The following is a 19,087-nucleotide window of genomic DNA, read 5'->3' as shown; positions in this document are numbered from 1 at the left end:
ACATTTCTTTTCAAAACTAGGACAGAAATTCTTTAGAAATGTTGTTCATTCTTCTTACCATCCAAAGTTGGAAGGACACCTTCTGTAGATTTTTGGTTGAAATAATCATCGGTGTATCTCTGTGGACGTGTGGTGATGAGAGCAGCGACAGTGTTGTCGGTGTCGTGGATGGTGATTCCAAGTCTTGTGATTAATGTGCTTGGTGGCGGTGGTGGTGGCGGTGGTGGTGGTGGTGGATGGCTGGGTTTCTGTCTGAAGTCTCTTCCGGCCACAGTAGGTGTGGGCAGAAGGAGGAGCGCAGATTATTTTATCGTCCGGCGAAGTAAAGGCAAACTCCTGGCCATCCGGGCATTTCTCCAGAAGCGGCGTGCCATCCACACACACCCGGTAGTCCTGGCAGTGATGAGGGAAGGTGTAACTCAGAGGCTGCAGCGGCAAATACTCAGCTGAGCAAGATGAGGGCTCATCCTTAGTCAGATGAAACTCTGTCACGACAGATGCACCAAGATAAAACTAGAAATGAAAATTCTTTTTTCAGAGGACACAGGGTACATCCTAGGACAATCAGGTCTTAACTCTTTTTTATTTTCAACAGGAGAATTACTGATTTTGAAAAGTTCTTACTGTTGAACTGTTCCCTGACGGGGCTCTATTTCCGAGTCCTAATTACAAATATTGTAAAAGTTATGTGCGCATGTCCCACGTGCCGATGACGATTTCCTCTCGGCGCAATGCCCTGATGGCTCCAGTCACATAATTTCTCCCTCCCCTGGGTGTGCCACAGGGGTGCTCGGCTATTGATGACCGGGGAGGACAACCTACACGGTATGTTATCAGTTTTGTGATGCTGAATTCATCATGACTTATCTCCTCTTCACCCCACACAGCACCCGACACCCGTTCGCTAGATAGCTACCCCTGATCATTAATACATTTGCTCTAGTTTATGGCCGCTACTTTTATCAGGGAAAGCATTCGTCTAGATGTCCACACCCTGATTTTCCTGTACATGGGTTTGCTCCCTTACCTTTTATCAATGCTTTTATATTCGTTACAAACTAGTGTGGCTTAGGTTCCGTCCCTTTGGTGACGATAACTTTGTGCCAGTCACATGGACTTTGAGCAAGTGTCTGACCTATCGAGTGTCGATGGTACCCGATGGTCCATGCTGACTACGAGTAACGGGCAATTCCGAAGAGGGAGCATGAGGAAATGCAGAGAGAAAGCAGAATAATAATACTTCCTGAAAAAAATCTTGTGCCCTAAGGGAGAAATTCGCATTTACAAAGTTGCTATCTTCAAGATAAAAATTGTCAGTCGTCAGTACGACATGCCTCAGTCGTGCTGCTCACCTTTCTCAGTCGCGTTGGACAGGACGTGAAGACTGGAGGGGTCAAGTGTCATCACACCCAGGGTGGGCACACTCAGCCACTCCTCCAACAGGTGCAGTGTGACGTTCTCAGGGGCAAGCAACTCTAACGTAAACTTCTACCACGATCGACCCTCGTCTGTACAAAGTCAATCAGTCAATGAGTCAAAAATGGTTAATTATTCTCAATTTCATTCTCGATGGTCTAAAAGCCCTTATGTGCTATATATATACATCCTTCCTTTGTCTATTAGTCATCTCGAACACAATTCACTGAAAGTCTCGACACTTCATTTAAAACAAGCAATGTCGTCATTGTGTATATATACTATCTATGCCTCAGATAGAAATACAAACATCCAATGCTCACCTCAAAGAATGAACTTGGCACCTGGCATCATTCGACTTTCTCTGTCAGCTCTGACAGAACCTGCATCAAACAGATTTCATAGTCTTTCATTTCTTGGACTTAATGACTTGTAGTAATGTTAAACTATAAATAAATAACTTTTTGTGTTCTCGATGATTAATTATCATACAGAAACAAATTGCCAATCCTAGAATAGCACCAATAAAATCATAGTTTGAGACCATCAAAGTAATCAAGGTGTTTAGTCTGATGTGGACATATTTTAATTAACTGCTCATATTACGGGTATCATTCACACTCACGTTCGTGCAGAACTTTGCAGCAAAATCTTTGAACTCTGATGAGGTGGACTCCATCATGGCATCTTCAAATGTTTCGTTCATTACTCTGACACTCATATCGGCCTCTGCAAAGACCAGAAATTGTTTTTTAAATCACCAACTAATATGTCACTGACCACAGCTTAGGAATGTTATTCTGTTGTAATATTTTGTGTTATTGTAACTTATTTCTTCTTGAACATTTCCTTCTCAATCGACTTTCCTGATTGCTGTTTAAATGAGTTTTTAGTTGAGGTTTTTGACTAGTGTTTCTAGAAAAATTTTTCGTTTAAATTCAAAATGAAATGGATGAAAATAAATATCATTTATCATTGTCTAAGAGATGTGTGCCTGAAAAAAATCAGTCTTCAGGTTTGTAGATTAAAGCTATAATTAAGACAAAAATTATATTACTTTGTATAATGTAAATTGTTACTGTGAACACTGGCGCCAGAGTAGATTCTGAAATCAGAAAGATGAAAGTTATTTATGAACACATAGGAAACATTTTCTTGCTTTCATCAACACACTACCCTACCTACATAAACTTTCCTCAATAATCACTTGTGATGTTTAAAATTTACTTGTCAACCAACATGTCTAAGAGCTACACCAAGGAATTCAACCCTTACCAGTCTAAAGAAAAAAATTATGATCCCAGAAAAGAAAAAGTGGAAGCAAGAATGAAAGTAAACTATCTGTAAGTAAAAGCATGTGTTAGTAAGACTAGAAGCAGGGTTAGGATGTCCCTTCAGTCTTAAAACTAAGCATTTCCCAGACGGGTTTGTATCTCTTCAATCTCTCCCAAATACTTTGTCTAAAACATTTATATACTTACTTTTAGATATAAAATAAAATGTTGTAAAGGTAACACCAGCTGAAATTCCTACAAAGACAATCAATGCCAGACTGATCTTCAAACATCCTCTGCACTTTTTACTCGTCTTTTTTTCTGTACTTTCTTCTTCTGGATCTTCTGTTGTTGTTGTTGTTGACGGTCGACTGTGTAGACTGGGTGTGATGCTACTTCCCTGGTGGCTACTACCTCCTTCTGGAAATGAATGAATTCTTTCTTTAATGATATATGTGTCTTAACATCAACAATACAGTTCTATCTCGTTTCAAGACCTTAAACCAACTTTTGTGATTTCTTCGTCACGTGGGTGCTGTAAAGTGAAGAGACTTTGAAAAACTTTCTAGAAACCGATGATCAAACATGTCAAACTTGTAGAGGCTATTACTAGAAAGTCAGTGAAATTAACAGCAGATAAACTAAATTAATCAGTGGAGTCACATATAATTACTCCTTTAAAATACTGATTTTGGACAAGAATGATTCACACTCAGCATGTCAGACCCCCGAGCTTCCAAAAATATTACAACCCTGACATGCCTTTAATTGTTATCAGAATTGGAAAATCCCACACGAGGCGGGAAAAATAATCTTGATACTATCAATATAATGCTGATTGTTGGTTTTTTTTTTTGTTTTTTTTTTTTTTGCTGTATGGAGTGAGCGGCGAGTGGGTATGGGTATGTAGGTGAGTTGCTGGATGTTGACCTAGGGTTGGAGTTATTTTTAAACCTGACATAATATTCATGATGTAAGTATTTATTCAGGTGTCCTGTATGTGGCATCCTTAGTGCAAATGGAATCAGATGTTTACCTGACGAGACATCAGAGCAGCGACTACAGTTCTCTATGTGTTCTATGCCTGTGGGGCTGACGTTGGTAGATGGTAACCCCGGGGTACATTGCACGTGCAGCTGTTAGAGGTCAGGGTACTGCCAGCACTTGAAATGTTATCTTCATCCACGTCTGTCCGCAATGTGTTAGGTGAACCTTGTAGACAAGGAAGGAAAATTAAAAAAATATATTTTCTGTAATGCAAATATTTTAATTTGACAGAGAAGGGCAGTTTGAGTTCAACAGGTCACAAGTGAGGCGAGGTTATCCTGAGTATTATATGTTTGATAAGAGGCAGGATTTTACAGCAAAATTTTTAAAAAAATGGTATTTTTAATATTTATTAAGGGCGTGAGATTACAAAAAATTTAAACAAAGAAACACTTAGAAATTGCAATGTATGTAAGACATGAAATTAGTATACATTTAAAGAAAAGAGACGGACAGACAGGCAGACACATCCACAAACGCATTGATGAGCCTGTAAACATGTGTTAATAAATTCTCACGTAATTCTCTCACAAATAACAATACGCTTTGTAGCCGAAATTATTATTTAAAAACGACAGAAAAAAGAATCTTTTGATGTGCACCTTCAGAGTTTGGCGAAGCTGAAGATCTGGTTGACGACCTGCTTGAGTGAGTGGCTGATGACACGACAGATGAACTGTCCGATGTAGTTTCGCTAAAACTTTCTGGTTCGATTAAAATGTTTACAACTGCCGGAGCTTTGTCGAGGCCAGGTCAATGAACCCATCTGGACCTATAGATGAAATGTATCAACTTAACATCGAGATAAATAAATTGTATCATATTGAAACTTTTCATATAATCTATATATCAAATAAAACTGAGTGCTGGATTCAGGCTGAAAGGATGTTAAGGTTGAAAATACTCATCTCAGTAATAAACAATATTTGAATGATACCAAGGTTGACAGAGAAGCGAGTTCTGGTCATAAGTTATCCTAATTTTTTCTCGAAGAATAGAAGAGAAAAATTTCTATGAATCAGACAAGAAATGACAGGTGATGTATTCACAACTAGACAACGAGCAATGACCAAAAGCAGTCATATAAATATATAAGTCAAAAGGAAAGTTAACCTAGTTGGAAAGTCTTTTTATCCTTTTATCGGTTTTGAAACATTTTTAGATACTCTTAATTAAATTAAATATATCACAAGGTTTAACTAATAAAAAAGCTGATGCTTACTGAATAATCTTGACCTGTAGAAAGATTATCTACTTCTATTCTTTACTGTCAATTTGACATAGGCTTGCTGGTTTCTAAAAAAAGAAAAAAAGGTGATTTTTAACCAAATTTGTAAATAAATATTTTACTCGCAGGTTGATACAATCTAGAGTTTTATCTTAGATATTAACTGTCGAATAAAGTGACCTAACTTTTTACTAAACAACAAATTAATATTAAAAAAGTCAAACAGTCAATACTGCTCTCTACAAGTTTAACCCTTGCTGTAATTTGATATATTAAATGTAATATTATATATCAAGGAAAACGTTTTTTTTTTTGAAAGAATGATCACCTTGCTTTGGAAGTCCAGTGAATAAATCCACGAGGGTGGCTGCAGCTCCTCCTTCACATGATCATCGTTACAACTGCTGATGCAGAAGCACTTCTCTTTATTCAAACCTGACTTCCTTGTCCTCGGAGATTATCGCGAGAGAAAAGCTCTTGTCTGGCGAGATAAAGGTTTAGTGGGACAAAGCCTGTTTTTTTTAAAAAAAGAAAGAATTTTTTTTTGTGTTAAAAATGATGTCAGCGTCAACTGGCGCGTTCACACACACACATACACATGCATATACACATGCACACACACACACACACACACACATAATCCTATACACTCGCGCAAACATCCTACAAATACATCTACCAACAAGAATTCATGTATATGTTCATTCGTACACACACACTTACACACAATCCAATCACACTCCAGCACAGACACACACATGCACACACACACACACACACATGCACACACACACACACACACGCACACACACAACACACACACACGCACACAACAGGATATTTCTTCAATTCAGAAATGTGAAGTCGCATTCCTTCAAGGGTCAAGAGTGTCTGTAACTTTTTACGTCACCAGTGACGCAAAGGGTCACTTCCGGTGATAAGTACCTTCATTCCCCATCACTCATGTTCCCCATACCCTCCTCTCCCAGGTTTCGCCTCACCTGTACAAAACATTTCACGCTTGTAGCTAATGAAACCTCGTTTAATGATGAATTGAGGGATAGGTGTTCAGGGCTTCTGCTAAGGCTAAATTCTTTGGGGTCCCAGGGACCCCTTATTCAGATTTTTAAGGGGTCCCTGTTCTTCGCTCAAATTTAAAGGGGACCCATTAAATTGAAGGGGTCCTCCGAACTTTTAATGCGTACTGTACGCAATTTTTTGCGTAAGCAGAAGCCCTGGGTGTTGTCTGTCTGTCTGTCTGTCTGTCTGTCTGTCTGTCTGTCTGTCTGTCTGTCTGTCTGTCTGTCTGTCTGTCTGTCTGTCTGTCTGTCTTAACATGCCCTCACACTGCCAAACATACCCTGCAAGCGCACACGAGCACAGTCACACACACACACACAGGTACACAAGCACCAGTAGCCGTGTGCACATTCCAATGCACATCCTGCTCCAGATTCGTGACGACAGCGAGGCTGCTGCTGTAACATAACTGACATTCAAACCTGAATATTTTAAATGTAATGTCCGGTACAATGCTGATAACAACTGTAAAAAGCGGTACCCAGCCATTGCTCCTACTTCATTACTAGCAGCCAGACACCCGTGTACAAACACACCACCCGGCTGTAGTCACAATTTGCCGAAAGAGTGGGGTATACCTGCTTTTTATTATGACCGGGTGAAGCTGAATACAAGACACCCAAAGACACACACACCTGTGTGTATATCCTCACTCTTCATGAACAGAACACATCACAATTCACAGACAGAAATTCCTATATTCATGTATTCATGGACTTCAATGTATTTAATCACGGTTACCTGAGACGACTGCACAGGTGCGAACACGAAGCACACAAATTGCTTAATGCGAATTTAAACATTGATATGCAGAAGATAAATATCCATTGTAAATAACAATAACAATGCAGATAGAAACATAGAGAGAAGGCGGGGTGGGGAGATATCAGCGGTTACATCAGCCTCATGTTACAGCCACTTATGTGATTGTTCAGACATTGATGTACATGTGAAAACATGAAAGCTGACAATAGCTGGGTATGGAATCATCTTGAAGTGACTGCTGTCTCATGATCACTGACAGACATGATTGATAATCACACGGACACGGAATGGCTGAAAGAAAGAAAAGAAGAAGAAAATAAAATGCAGAAAAAAGAGAGTAGAACATAACGTGACAGCATGTGCACACACAGAAATGCACACAGATGTATGCATGCACACACACACACACACACACACACACACACACAACACACACACACACACACACACACACAGAAATGCACACAGATTTATGCATGCACACACAAACACTCACACACACACACACAAACACGCAAACACATACACACACACGCACGAACACACACACACACACACGCACACTTCACCCTATCCACCCGAAGCTCAATAAAAGTCTCGTCCTGCAACTGTTACCCTCCATATTTCAACACATGTTCCTAATTATCTCACTTGACATGCACTAAACAAATATAACAAGGGGAAACATGTCCCCCTGTGTCAAACACTGTAGTAACGGTTCTTATCGCTTGCCTGTGGGGCGGCGTGCATGAAGACTGCATGGCCGACTAAAGAACGATCTTACGAAGACTGATAGTGTGGCTGTAACTATATCAGACGGTTGAAGGTAATTTAAAAACGTGTTTATCACTCAGTATTCAAAAATTCTTTGTTGCTTATAGCTGATTAGTTTCTTTCAAAAATAAACATTTTCAAATAAACATTAGTCCTGCGCTAATGGCGTTATATTAAAAGTCAAATAAACCTTTAAATTCCCTGCACAAATATCATAAACATTGTAGATAAAGATCTCTCCCATGTAATATGAGGATGACCAGGGCGGTTTTAGCTTGAAATTTAATTTAAGGGTGGAGAAAGCAGTGTAGTTCTGTCAGGGTAGGCTGTACCCACCTTAATCACGTGAATAAAGAGTCAGCTTAAACATAGTCATGCAATCCATCTTCAATCCAACAACCCAACATCATTTTTTTTATCTCTGAATAAAGATTATGGACACTTGATGCTGATTACGCTGCCTAGATACTTTTGTGGCGAGCATTTGAGGGTGGAATGCATGTCTGTGATAATGTACCCCGTTCTACTTCTGTCGAGGCGTCACCATTGGTCCACAACATGGCGTCTGAGAATAGTCTCAGTTCAACACAGATGACCACAGGGCTGAAGCTCTGGGATTCCCTACTAAACAGTAGACACGTGACTATGTAGAACTAATCAGCGTCTGACTTTCAGCAATAAACAAAATGTGATGATAACAAAGTCGCTCACGTCATTGTCTACAGGTCAAAGGTCGCGGTACAATAATCAGGACATTACATTATGTTTTTACAGATAAATTACGCCATCAATGTTTGTTTTGTCACTGACATATTACAGTTTATTTTAAGAAGGACAGATTACACAACCCATGTTTAGTGTCCTTTGTTCATGGCTCTTCAAGGATTTACGACACACTCAGCATGGTTGTGATACATTTACGACTCGTTCCAACTCTTTCAATGCGTTTACCTTTGTCAACCACACCTGTCGTACCTGCGAAAGACATGGACCGATTGTTGCAGTGAGAAAATACACCACGGGCATGAGGAACAGCTACTAGAGGCGAGAGATAACCTTTAACCTTTAGCTTTCCTCGATGTTCTCGGGTAACGTACAGAAGGACACGTAAGTTATTTATCACGTGATCTGTTTTGAATGTTTGACGCCTGTTGTAGGAAGCTGTTGGCTGGGTATTGGTGTGGACTGCTGTGGACAAATGTGTGCAGATGAATGTTTCGACGAGTCAGCCAAACACATACACGCAAACACACATACATGCATGCATACATACACACTCATGTGCACGCACTCAAATCAAATCTTTAAGTTTATGGAGATAATTTTTGATTTATTCTCATGGGAGGTCGTAAAAAATAATAATCATAACTTAAGATTGCCAGACGGCATTCAACAACTGTACATTGCACCGGGTATTCCTGTAACAATAAACATCAATCCAACATTCATGCTCTTACTTAACGACGACGATGATGATGGTTGAGGGTGGGAAGATAACTCCGACTAGTTTATGAAGTATGAAGCAGCTTAAGTTTGATAACCCTTGACTATGTTTTACCAAAAATATAATCACAATAAAAGGTCTTTCTCTTCTTGTCGTTTACTCAATTCATATACACACATCAAAGCACGCACATATACCTGCATCCACGTAAACACGAGTTCATACATAATGTAAACTCTTCACTCACTTATACACACAGATAAACACACGAAACCTCATCCTACCCCCTTGCACATAAACACAGATGTAATGCATTAATCATGGATTTTTCAACAAATCATTATGACACAATCAGTCGGAAGCCCTCTGATTATTTTGTCCTGAAACTATTAACACGAGGATTAAAAAGGATGAAGACTAATTCCTTCAGCCTATCCTCTCCAAAACGTCACCACTCTCTGAACTTTCATTTTTGTTTTTCTAGGATTGTTTACTGACAGTAAACATGGCCTCCTCTTGCCCTTGAGATATTAGCTTCTGTGCACAGTTGAATTTTATTTTTTTTTTCCACATATAAACAGGTCTTTTTTACTTTAGATGAAAAAGCGTAAGAAAGATTTCTGTAAGAAATAAAATATAAGTACAGATGCAGTCTAGTCCTCTGAGTAGATGTTCAAGGTAGGTAGAACATCTGTCGTGCTTGAACAGGTATGACATCTGTTAAGGGTAGATAACACCAGTCAAGTTGGATGAGTTTTCTTTAAATAAAACAGTGCTTCAAGCCGCAGGTTGATCACGTGGTGTGTATGAACACGATTAATACTGATTTTTCGTTTGGCGATTGCTTGATTACTTAACTGACTGACGTAATCCTTTGGTTAAACTGACAGGAAGTACAGTCTCGTTAAAGCGAGATTTCCATAAAAATCGAACACGAGGTCACGTCACTCATTTAGCCTTGTGGCACGTGACGTCACGGTGTAGCTTTAGTCTTTCTAAGTGGCTGACGTACGTCCTCTAGAGTTCTCCAACACGTGATGACGCCTCTGGTGACTTCACAGCTCACCGATCTGTTCCTTCGTGACGTCACACCTCACCCATGTTCCTTCGTGACTTCACGCATTAACGATCTGTTCCTGCAGACAGTACCTTTCGTGACGTCACACCTCACCGGTCTGTTCCTGCAGACTATGCCCTTCGTGACGTCACCTGCCCGTCCTGATGTCTAGGAGGGCGTGACGGTCGTTGACAAAGCTTTCATTTTGCTGCAGAAGGTCTCTGACGAGTGATGCGGTAGTCACAGGCTATCTGCACGCTGGGTATGTTCGAGTACACAAAGTGAGTTCCGTCTGCACAGCTCATGACTTTAGAGACTCCATGTTCGCACACTTGGTACTTGGCGCAGTTATTCGGGTAGGTGTAGTTTGTAGGGAGAAAGGCGTACCCTGTACTTGGACACGTGTACACAGGCTTCCATTCTGTAGAATGAAGATGATAATACTTAGAAACATGATAATGGAGATAACACATTGTAAAACAATCTAGGATAAATAATATGGAGGAGCCATACTTTTTTCAACCAGCGTCCCGCACTTATCCTGGGTTTGGGTGTGAGAGGGCTTTCTGATTGGTTGGGTGGTTGGTTGGCTGGTTCTCATTATTAGAATATACTATTAGAATAACCTATAACCCTTTTAAATGACATATAAAATTAAATTTATTTCTTTGTTTGGAAATCGAAATATGTACACTGTAGGGGAGAAAAGCTGGACTGCTAAACTACTTCATCATCATAACCTTAACCCTACATCGCAGATGTAGAAGCTTCCCTCAATGGTGATCGAGGGCGAGACCATCTGCTGGCTGTCTACAACAGTCTTATGCTCTGGGATCATATCCAGGTGGTCTGCAGTTTTCCTTATACACACTTATTCCGCCTAAGCTATGTTTACCATCAAGTGACAAGACAACAAAACAACAAAGCTAAAAGTGAATAACCTTACCTGTAGTTGTGGCAGTGGTCGTTGTTGTCGATAATGACGAAGACACAATATTCTTCAAAGTAGTTTTGGTTGTTGTCGAGGGAAGTGACGTCAGCGTGTGAGTTAACGATGTGGATAATGTTGTTGTTTGCTTCAGTGTTGAAGTGGACTGCGTCGAGTTATCTTGTCTGGTCGGTGATGTTAATGCTGTGGACGATGCTACAGTTGGTCCTGGTGTTGTAGAGAATGAGGAATTACCTTGCACAGGTGGGGAAGGCAATGATGTGGACGTTGTAGAAGGATGTTCTAAAGTTGACGATGTTGTAGATGACATCGGTGTTGTTATATATGTTGAACTAACTTCACCTGTGGGTGGCAGAGATTGTGTTGTTGTTGGCGTGAATGATGTTACACCTGTTGAATTATCTTTCTTTGTAGTTGATGGTGATGTTGTGGATGGCGTCGAAGATTCTGTTGTTGTGGACGCTCCATATGTTGAGTTATCCTCCTCCTCTGGGGTTGATGGTGATGTTGCTGATGCTGGAGTCGGCATCGAAGTTGCCACGTGTGTTGAATTACCTTGCCATGGTATTGACGGTGATGTTGTGGATGTTGTCAAAGATTCTGTTGTTGTGGATGCGAAGGACGATCCGTTCGCTGGGTTATCCTCTTCCTCTGGAGTTGATGGTGATGATCCAGTTGATGATCCTGGAGATGACATGGAAGTTTCTACGTGTGTTGAATTACCTAAAGCTGACGATGCTGTAGATATCGTAGATGTCAACTCTGTTGAATTAACTTCACCTGTGGGTAGAACGGACGTTGTGGGTGTCAAAGAGTGTGTTGTTGTTGGCGTAAATGATGTTATACCTGTTGAATTATCTTTCTTTGTAGTTGATGGTGATGTTGATGGTCCTGGAGATGGTCCTGTTGTTATAGCTGTTGAATTAACTTGTCCTGTCAAAGATTCTGTTGTTGTGGATGTGAAGGACGATCCGTCTGTTGAGTTATACTCATCTGGAGTCGATGGTGATGTTGATGATCCTGGAGACGGCATCGAAGTAGCTACGTGTGTTGAATTACCTTGCCATGGTATTGACGGTGATGTTGTGGATGTTGTGGATGTTGTCAAAAATTCTGTTGTGGATGTGAAGGGCGATCCGTGTGATGGGTTATCCTCCTCCTCTGGGGTTGATGGTGATGATGATGATCCTGAAGACGACATGGAAGTTGCTACGTGTGTTGAATTACCTTGCCATGGTATTGACGGGGATGTTGTGGATGTTGTGGATGTTGTCAAAGATACTGTTGTTGTGGATGCGAAGGACGCTCCGTGTGTGGAGTTTTCTTTCTCTGGAGTTGATGGTGATGTTGATGATCCTGGAGATGGCATCGAAGTTGTTACGTATGTTGAATTACCTACAGTTGACGATGCTGTAGATATCATCGATGTTGTTATCTCTGTTGAATTAACTTCACCTGTGGGTAGAACAGACGCTGTGGGTGTCAAAGATTGTCTTGTTGTTGGTGTAAATGATGTTACATCTGTTGAATTATCTTTCTTTGTAGTTGATGATGCTGATGGTCCTGGAGTCGGCATCGAAGTTCCTACGTAAGTTGAATTACCTACAGTTGATGATGCTGTAGATATCATCGATGTTGTTATCTCTGTTGAATTAACTTTCCCTGTCATAGATTCTGTTGTGGATGTGAAGGACGATCCATCTGTTGAGTTATCTTCCTCTGGAGTTGATGGCGATGTTGATGATTCTGAAGACGACATGGAAGTTGCTACGTGTGTTGAATTATCTTGCCATGGTATTGACGGTGATGTTGTGGATGTTGTGGATGTTGTCAAAGATTCTGTTGTGGATGTGAAGGACGATCCGTGTGTTGGGTTATCCTCCTCCTCTGGAGTTGATGGTGATGATCCAGTTGATGATCCTGGAGATGACATGGAAGTTTCTACGTGTGTTGAGTTACCTACAGTTGACGATGCTGTAGATATCATCGATGTTGTTATCTCTGTTGAATTAACTTCCCTTGTGGGTAGAACGGACGCTGTGGGTGGCAAAGATTGTGTTGTTGTTGGCGGAAATGATGTTACACCTGTTAAATTATCTTTCTTTGTAGTTGATGGTGATGTTGATGATCCTGTTGTTATAGCTGTTGATGTAACTTGTCCTGTCAAAGATTCTGTTGTTGCGGATGTGAAGGACGCTCCGTGTGTTGAGTTTTCTTCCTCTGGAGTTGATGGTGATGTTAACAGTGATGATGATCCTGAAGAAGACATGGAAGTTTCTACGTGTGTTGAATTACCTACAGTTGACGATGGTGTAGATATCATCGATGTTGTTGTAGCTGTTGAATTAACTTTCCCTGTCAAAGTTTCTGTTGTTGCGGATGTGAAGGACGATCCGTGTGCTGCGTTATCCTCCTCCTCTGGAGTTGATGGTGATGTTGACGATCCTGGAGATGGCATCGAAGTTGCTACGGTTACAGTTGAAGATGCTGTAGATATCATTGATGTTGTTATCTCTGTTGAAGTGACTTGTCCTGTCAAAGATTCTGTTGTTGTGGATATGAATGACGATCCGTGTGTTGAGTTACCCCTCTCTGGAGAGGATGGTGATGTTGACAGTGCTGTAGATGGAACATTTGTTGCTACAGATGTTAAATTATCTTGTCCTGATGATGAAGGCAACGTTGTAGACGATGTAAGAGATTGTCCAGGTGATGACATGTGTGACGTGGAGTTTGTTGTATAATCTTCTCTTGTCGCTGATGCCGATGGTGTGTTTGATGTCGTCGTTTGTACCGATGATGTTGTCCTATTCATCCCGGTAGTCGTTGTAGCTGTCGTTTGATGTCTTCGTCTCTCCCTTTCGCAGTGGGTGAGGACATCTGAAGGCGAGGCACAAATCGTCACGTGATCTAACGACAGGTAGGCGAATTCCTGTCCTTCTGGACAATTCTTCAGCGCGAACGTGCGATTGTAGCACACCTGGAACTCTCCACAGTGATGGGGATACGTGTAGCTCAGAGGCAGGATGGGCAGGCTGGAGGAGGAGGAGCAGTTGGAAGGTTTCACCGGATGTAGTGTAAACTCTGGTAGATAAACACAGCTCACTTTATCACCGTTCTCTGTATTTCTCTCAGCCCTTCTCTCCTCTCCCATCTCTCTCTTTCTCAGAACACAGGTTTCCCAAACTTTACATACAAACCGATCTCACACACGGCATATATATAAATATCACACACACACTTGATGAGTGAGTTCAACTCACCATTACGGGTGGAGTTTTCTGCGCAGTAAAATCTATTGCTCTCAGGAAAGATGGCCATCACTCCCAACCGAGAGACGTTAAATATTTCCGTAAGGTGGCGCTGCATCTCACTGGTGTTACTCCTGGTCGAGACCTCCAGGGTGAAGTTGACGATAATAGACCCCGAACTGAGAATAAAACACAACAGAGTGAAACACCGATACATCAACGATACATGTTGAAAAGCCAAACACCTGGCAGCATTCTTCTTCTTCTTTGTTTCTTTCTTTTTTTCTTTGTTTTTCCTTTCTTTGATGTGTCTGTCCTTTTTTTACTTCCTTGTTCAATCTCTTTCTTTCTCTATCTTTTGACTACTCTTAGACATGTATTCTTTTAAGCATAAAATTTAGATATCATTAATAACCAGTAGTAGGTTGTGGTTCAGTGATTGACTTGTGAATAGTTGCACTAACAGACAGCAACACTCACCTCAAACTGTTGACCTGACAGCGCATTTCACCGAAATTGTCCAGCGAGAAACGAAACAACCTGCACAGAAATAAACAAACAACATCTAAGGTTTGAAGTGTCAAAAACCTTAACACCACTTCTTTAAAGGTCAACACGAGTACAAACATTTTTTTCTTTATGATCAAGTTAAATCAGTCTGAATACAATGAATTTAAAATTTATTTAGAAGCTTTGACTGAAATTAAACCAATAAGTAAAAGGTATTAGTAAAAGCCAAATTCACTCAACACACAAAACAACTGAATACACACAAAATTTTCTCTCAAACCTTTAATGTACACTATTCAACAAACACATACACTAAGAAGTATTTGTGAAACAAACAAAAACACAGATAAAGAATACACACACAAACTACTTACATTGAAACAAAATCTGTCTCCGAAACTTTGAAAGGTATCCGAATCATTCTGAGCCATGGACTCGTGAAAAGTCTCGTTGACCCTAACTATCCCTGAAAAAAAAAAATAGAATCGTATAAGAATATCGGAAAAGTAAATATTATAGATGTGTGTTTCGGAAAGTGTTTATTATTATTATTTTAAACCTTAAATATAGTTGTTTACACGTATTGTATAAAATTAACGCTAACGGAAGTCTCAGTATGACAGACTTTAGAAAATAAATAAAAAATATACAAATTGTAAAATGGTTTTCGCTTACCTGAAAATGTCTGAACCTCGTCTGAAACATAATAAGGTCAGAAAGATGTAATAATGAAGTGAAAAACAGAGAAACATACCTTGGATCTCTCCCTCTGTCTCCGTCTCTCACACACACAGAAGTATGCACAAGCAAACACACACGCATACACATCTATGCAGAGAATGAGCATGAGCTCGCACAACAGATACACAAGCGACAGTTAGTCGAGTGTGTTGCTCAGTTTATCGGAGGCGAATGTCAAGTGCAGTTTGACATAACAACATAATAACACATTCATACCTGCCAGAGCAGCCAGCCCCACACAATCCCCACTCAGACCTACATTCTGACTATTCATTTACACACAGTAGCGCTCAGAATGATAAATAGGGTTGAGAGATAAATTTGAGTCAGTGTGTGAGTGGATGAATGGGTGAGTGAGTGGATGAATGGGTGAGTGGGTGAATGGGTGGGTGAGTGGGTGGGTGAGTGGGTGAGTGGGTGGATGAGTGGGTGAGTGGGTGGGTGAGTGGGTGGGTGAGCGAGTGGGTGGGTGAGTGGATCAGTCAGGTATGTACGTCCCATTGTGTCTGTTCCTATACAATTTTCCATGTATTCAGCAACATCTTTGTACATGAAGAACTTCGATAAGTTGTCCTTACCTCTCGTGAAGAGAACGGCTGCAGCAATGGCGCCGGCGATGCCGACACACACAATGACCACCACAAGCAGTATCAACACTCTGCGTGTCAACCGTCGCTTTTCCCGTTTACCAAGGCAGTCTACTGAAAAAAAAGGCATTTTCATTACCAAAGCTAAGTGCATGGATTCTGTTTTATTGTTTTCTATGATTCAAACCCAGATATATTTTATTGCTGCAGTTTTAAAGACAAGTTTTTTTTTCTAACCATCTCTCCATTTCCCCGCCATTTCCTAACAGTTTTCATTGCGTTCTATGGTGAACCTAATATATAGGCTCCCCTCTGGATCACAGTTTGCCAAGGTATATCTAAAGTTTGGTATATAAAGATCAATCCAATCGGCGATGTCAATGGAGTGCTTAAAGGGCTACTAGGGTTCATTATTTTTAATGAGTTTTAAAGCCCGTCTTTGCCCATCTAAGAATACGGATTTTGAGTTCCTAGTCTCAAATTTTCATGCAAATGAAATAATATGTCCAAACCATTTGGAACCTCGCTTGTAGGCTCGTTAATTATTTACCTTTTGTCGGATCACCGATGATAGAATTCAGGCTTGTAGAGTCCGAAGGTAGAGAACTTGTACAATCACTAGTTGTAATACTTGTAGAGTCCAAAGGTACAGAACGTATAGAATCACTAATTGAAATCCTTGTAAAGTCCGAAGATACTGAATGTGTAGAATCACTAGTTGTAATGCTTGAAGACTCACCAGAATCGCTTGGGTCATATATTGTAAGATATTGGTCTGGAAGAGAACAGAAATGTTTTTGATCTGACATGCTGGTTGTCTTGTCGGTAATTATCTTCTCTTGGTTTCACAATGTTTAATAGTGTAAATATGTAATAAAGACAACATTATGTGTTAAAAAAACATTGAAGATAAAAGTAAAAATATTTTCCTTCTTTTGATAAAATTCTTTGGTGTCCTCAACTAGCTGGTTGAGTGACGGCTTTGTGGAAGTAGTTGGTGGTGTGAATGTCTCCTGGCAATATCCATTATTTACATCTTCAAATTTCACAATGAAGAGAGGCAAACAGACAAAATAAACAGAATAAACAACACATATAGACATAGTTTCTTATTATTGCCCGCTATTTACATCACCATAGTGACTTACAAAGTAGGAACAGTCACATACCTCTAGAGTTTGTACTTGAAGACAAATCACTACCATTAGAGACAGCTAAGATTTCTTCATGTTGACAATCTGATTGAAGAGCAAGGGTAGAGCTTGTGTAGCCTGAGAGAAAAATACAGGAGTTAGTGGGTACATTTGTTTGCTTTTGTGGGAATAACATTTTACCATAAGAAACCATTATCACGACAAGTTTGTCTCAATCTGAATTTATTTCTCCTATGTTGACCTTTCTGCATAATCATACACAAATGTATATAAAATAATACACGACTTTATCCCAGAAGACAATTAGTACCAGATATTAAAGAAGCCAAGGATTTGAACCACACAGCACAACATCCACAACCTACAAGAATCACATTCACACCTGTTGGACCAGACAACCCTCTACAATCACTATTCACACCTACACTCCTGAGAGCGACACCCATACTGACTGATAATCACAAACACACAGGGTGGGGCATTTCAAAATAGTTCCCTCGTCTGTCGTCTGAATGTGTTATAGGGTGGCCCACCCTGTGTGCATGTATATTTATATATGTATACAATAATAATCTAAGGTATGCAGACACAGAAAATATACATACCTCTACGCCAGAACCAACCGTAGTAATCCCGTGAGTTAAATGCAGTCTGTAATAAAAAAAAGAAATAGTTTGGTTTGAGATGCAATAAATTTAAAAAATGGAATTTCATATGTTACACATATATATATATATTTAATTTTTTTTCACTTCAGGCTCACACAGCTTGACTATCAGAGTAGGACATCCTCCTGTTTCTCTGTTTTCATCAGTGGTACATTTGAGTCTTCATTAAAAAAGACATTATTCTGATTTTATAATGGAAGTCAAAAGTTACTTACTTTAAAAAACTTAGAGGAGATCCATGCGCCGTCCCCCATGATGGTCACAGTCAGTTCCTCATCATTGATTTCACCGGAAGTTTTAGAGTGAAATACTGAAAGATAACAGAAAGTAACGATCAGACATCCACACATAGATAATTAAAATAAATATACAGCTACAACGCATAAACACTCAGCTATACACATATCTTCACACACACTACACACGCGCGTTCGTTGGTCCATGCACGCGAGCAAACGCATGTACACATCAACGGTTTGATGGTGCTCACTGTTGCATGCAGCCGATGACCAAAGTCTCTCACTAGCACCTGTGTCCCCATGCAGCAGAGACAAGTGAGAGACCAACCTGCTATCACCTGCTGTTCACTCGACAACACCCAGTGAACTGACGACTGAGCGCTCGGCGCCTCGACACTCACCTGGCGGCGGTGTGACAACAAAGGCAAGCAGGAAGACAGGTGTCGCCTTGTCACTGGGTGCTGGCAGTCACCTTCATCTCGTTACTGGACAACAACACAGGCCACTCTTCGTCCTGTTGTAAAGTTTTATTTATTTATTAGATGTTTGAAAGTGTCAGGTTATAGTTTCATGTAAATCTTGCTCAGAATATGAGAAGGAAGAATAAAAACATGGAAATGAGGAATCAAAAAAAATTCATATTGACAAGATGAAAAGGGATGGAAGAAGGAAAAGAGTGAGTGAGGAGTGAGTGAGTGAGTGAGTGAGTGATGAGTGAGTGAGTGAGTGAGTGAGTGAGTGAGTGAGTGAGTGAGTGAGTGAGTGAGTGAGTGAGTGAGTGAGTGAGTGAGTGAGTGAGTGAGTGAGTGAGTGAGTGAGTGAGTGAGTGAGTGAGCGCCGTTTAAAAAAAATGATGTAGAAATATTGTACATTTTGACACATAGACAATGAGTGATTTCATTA

At 40.3% G+C, this 19,087-nt stretch overlaps 1 protein-coding gene and 2 long non-coding RNA genes across 4 annotated transcripts; all 3 read right to left on the bottom strand.

Moving 5' to 3' along the window:
• Positions 1–62: 62 nt before the first annotated feature.
• On the bottom strand, positions 63–2,521 carry LOC112554910. The gene is made up of 5 exons (XR_003097341.1): positions 2,496–2,521; positions 2,042–2,145; positions 1,740–1,799; positions 1,353–1,508; positions 63–485 (listed from the first exon to the last, which is right to left on the bottom strand). It is a non-coding gene; the product is annotated as an uncharacterized LOC112554910 (long non-coding RNA).
• Positions 2,522–4,343: 1,822 nt separating this feature from the next.
• On the bottom strand, positions 4,344–5,457 carry LOC112554913. Its single transcript, XR_003097344.1, has 3 exons — positions 5,294–5,457; positions 4,960–5,033; positions 4,344–4,509 (listed from the first exon to the last, which is right to left on the bottom strand). It is a non-coding gene; the product is annotated as an uncharacterized LOC112554913 (long non-coding RNA).
• Positions 5,458–14,325: 8,868 nt separating this feature from the next.
• On the bottom strand, positions 14,326–18,760 carry LOC112554897. 2 transcript variants are annotated; one of them, XM_025222974.1, is made up of 10 exons: positions 18,586–18,760; positions 18,161–18,255; positions 17,883–17,928; positions 17,293–17,394; positions 16,674–16,898; positions 16,115–16,234; positions 15,471–15,491; positions 15,170–15,261; positions 14,766–14,825; positions 14,326–14,464 (listed from the first exon to the last, which is right to left on the bottom strand). In XM_025222974.1, exons 2-9 carry the CDS (start codon positions 18,197–18,199, stop codon positions 14,793–14,795), a joined length of 678 nt encoding a protein of 225 aa, XP_025078759.1. In that variant the 5' UTR covers positions 18,200–18,255; positions 18,586–18,760; the 3' UTR covers positions 14,326–14,464; positions 14,766–14,792. The 2 variants fall into 2 exon arrangements, with proteins under 2 accessions (XP_025078759.1, XP_025078758.1); XM_025222973.1 differs by having other exon boundaries at positions 16,115–16,237; positions 18,586–18,759.
• Positions 18,761–19,087: the final 327 nt, after the last annotated feature.

Source organism: Pomacea canaliculata, linkage group LG14, assembly GCF_003073045.1.
Source record: "Pomacea canaliculata isolate SZHN2017 linkage group LG14, ASM307304v1, whole genome shotgun sequence".
NCBI lineage: Eukaryota > Metazoa > Mollusca > Gastropoda > Architaenioglossa > Ampullariidae > Pomacea > Pomacea canaliculata.
This window is presented reverse-complemented; position numbering and strand designations above follow the sequence as displayed.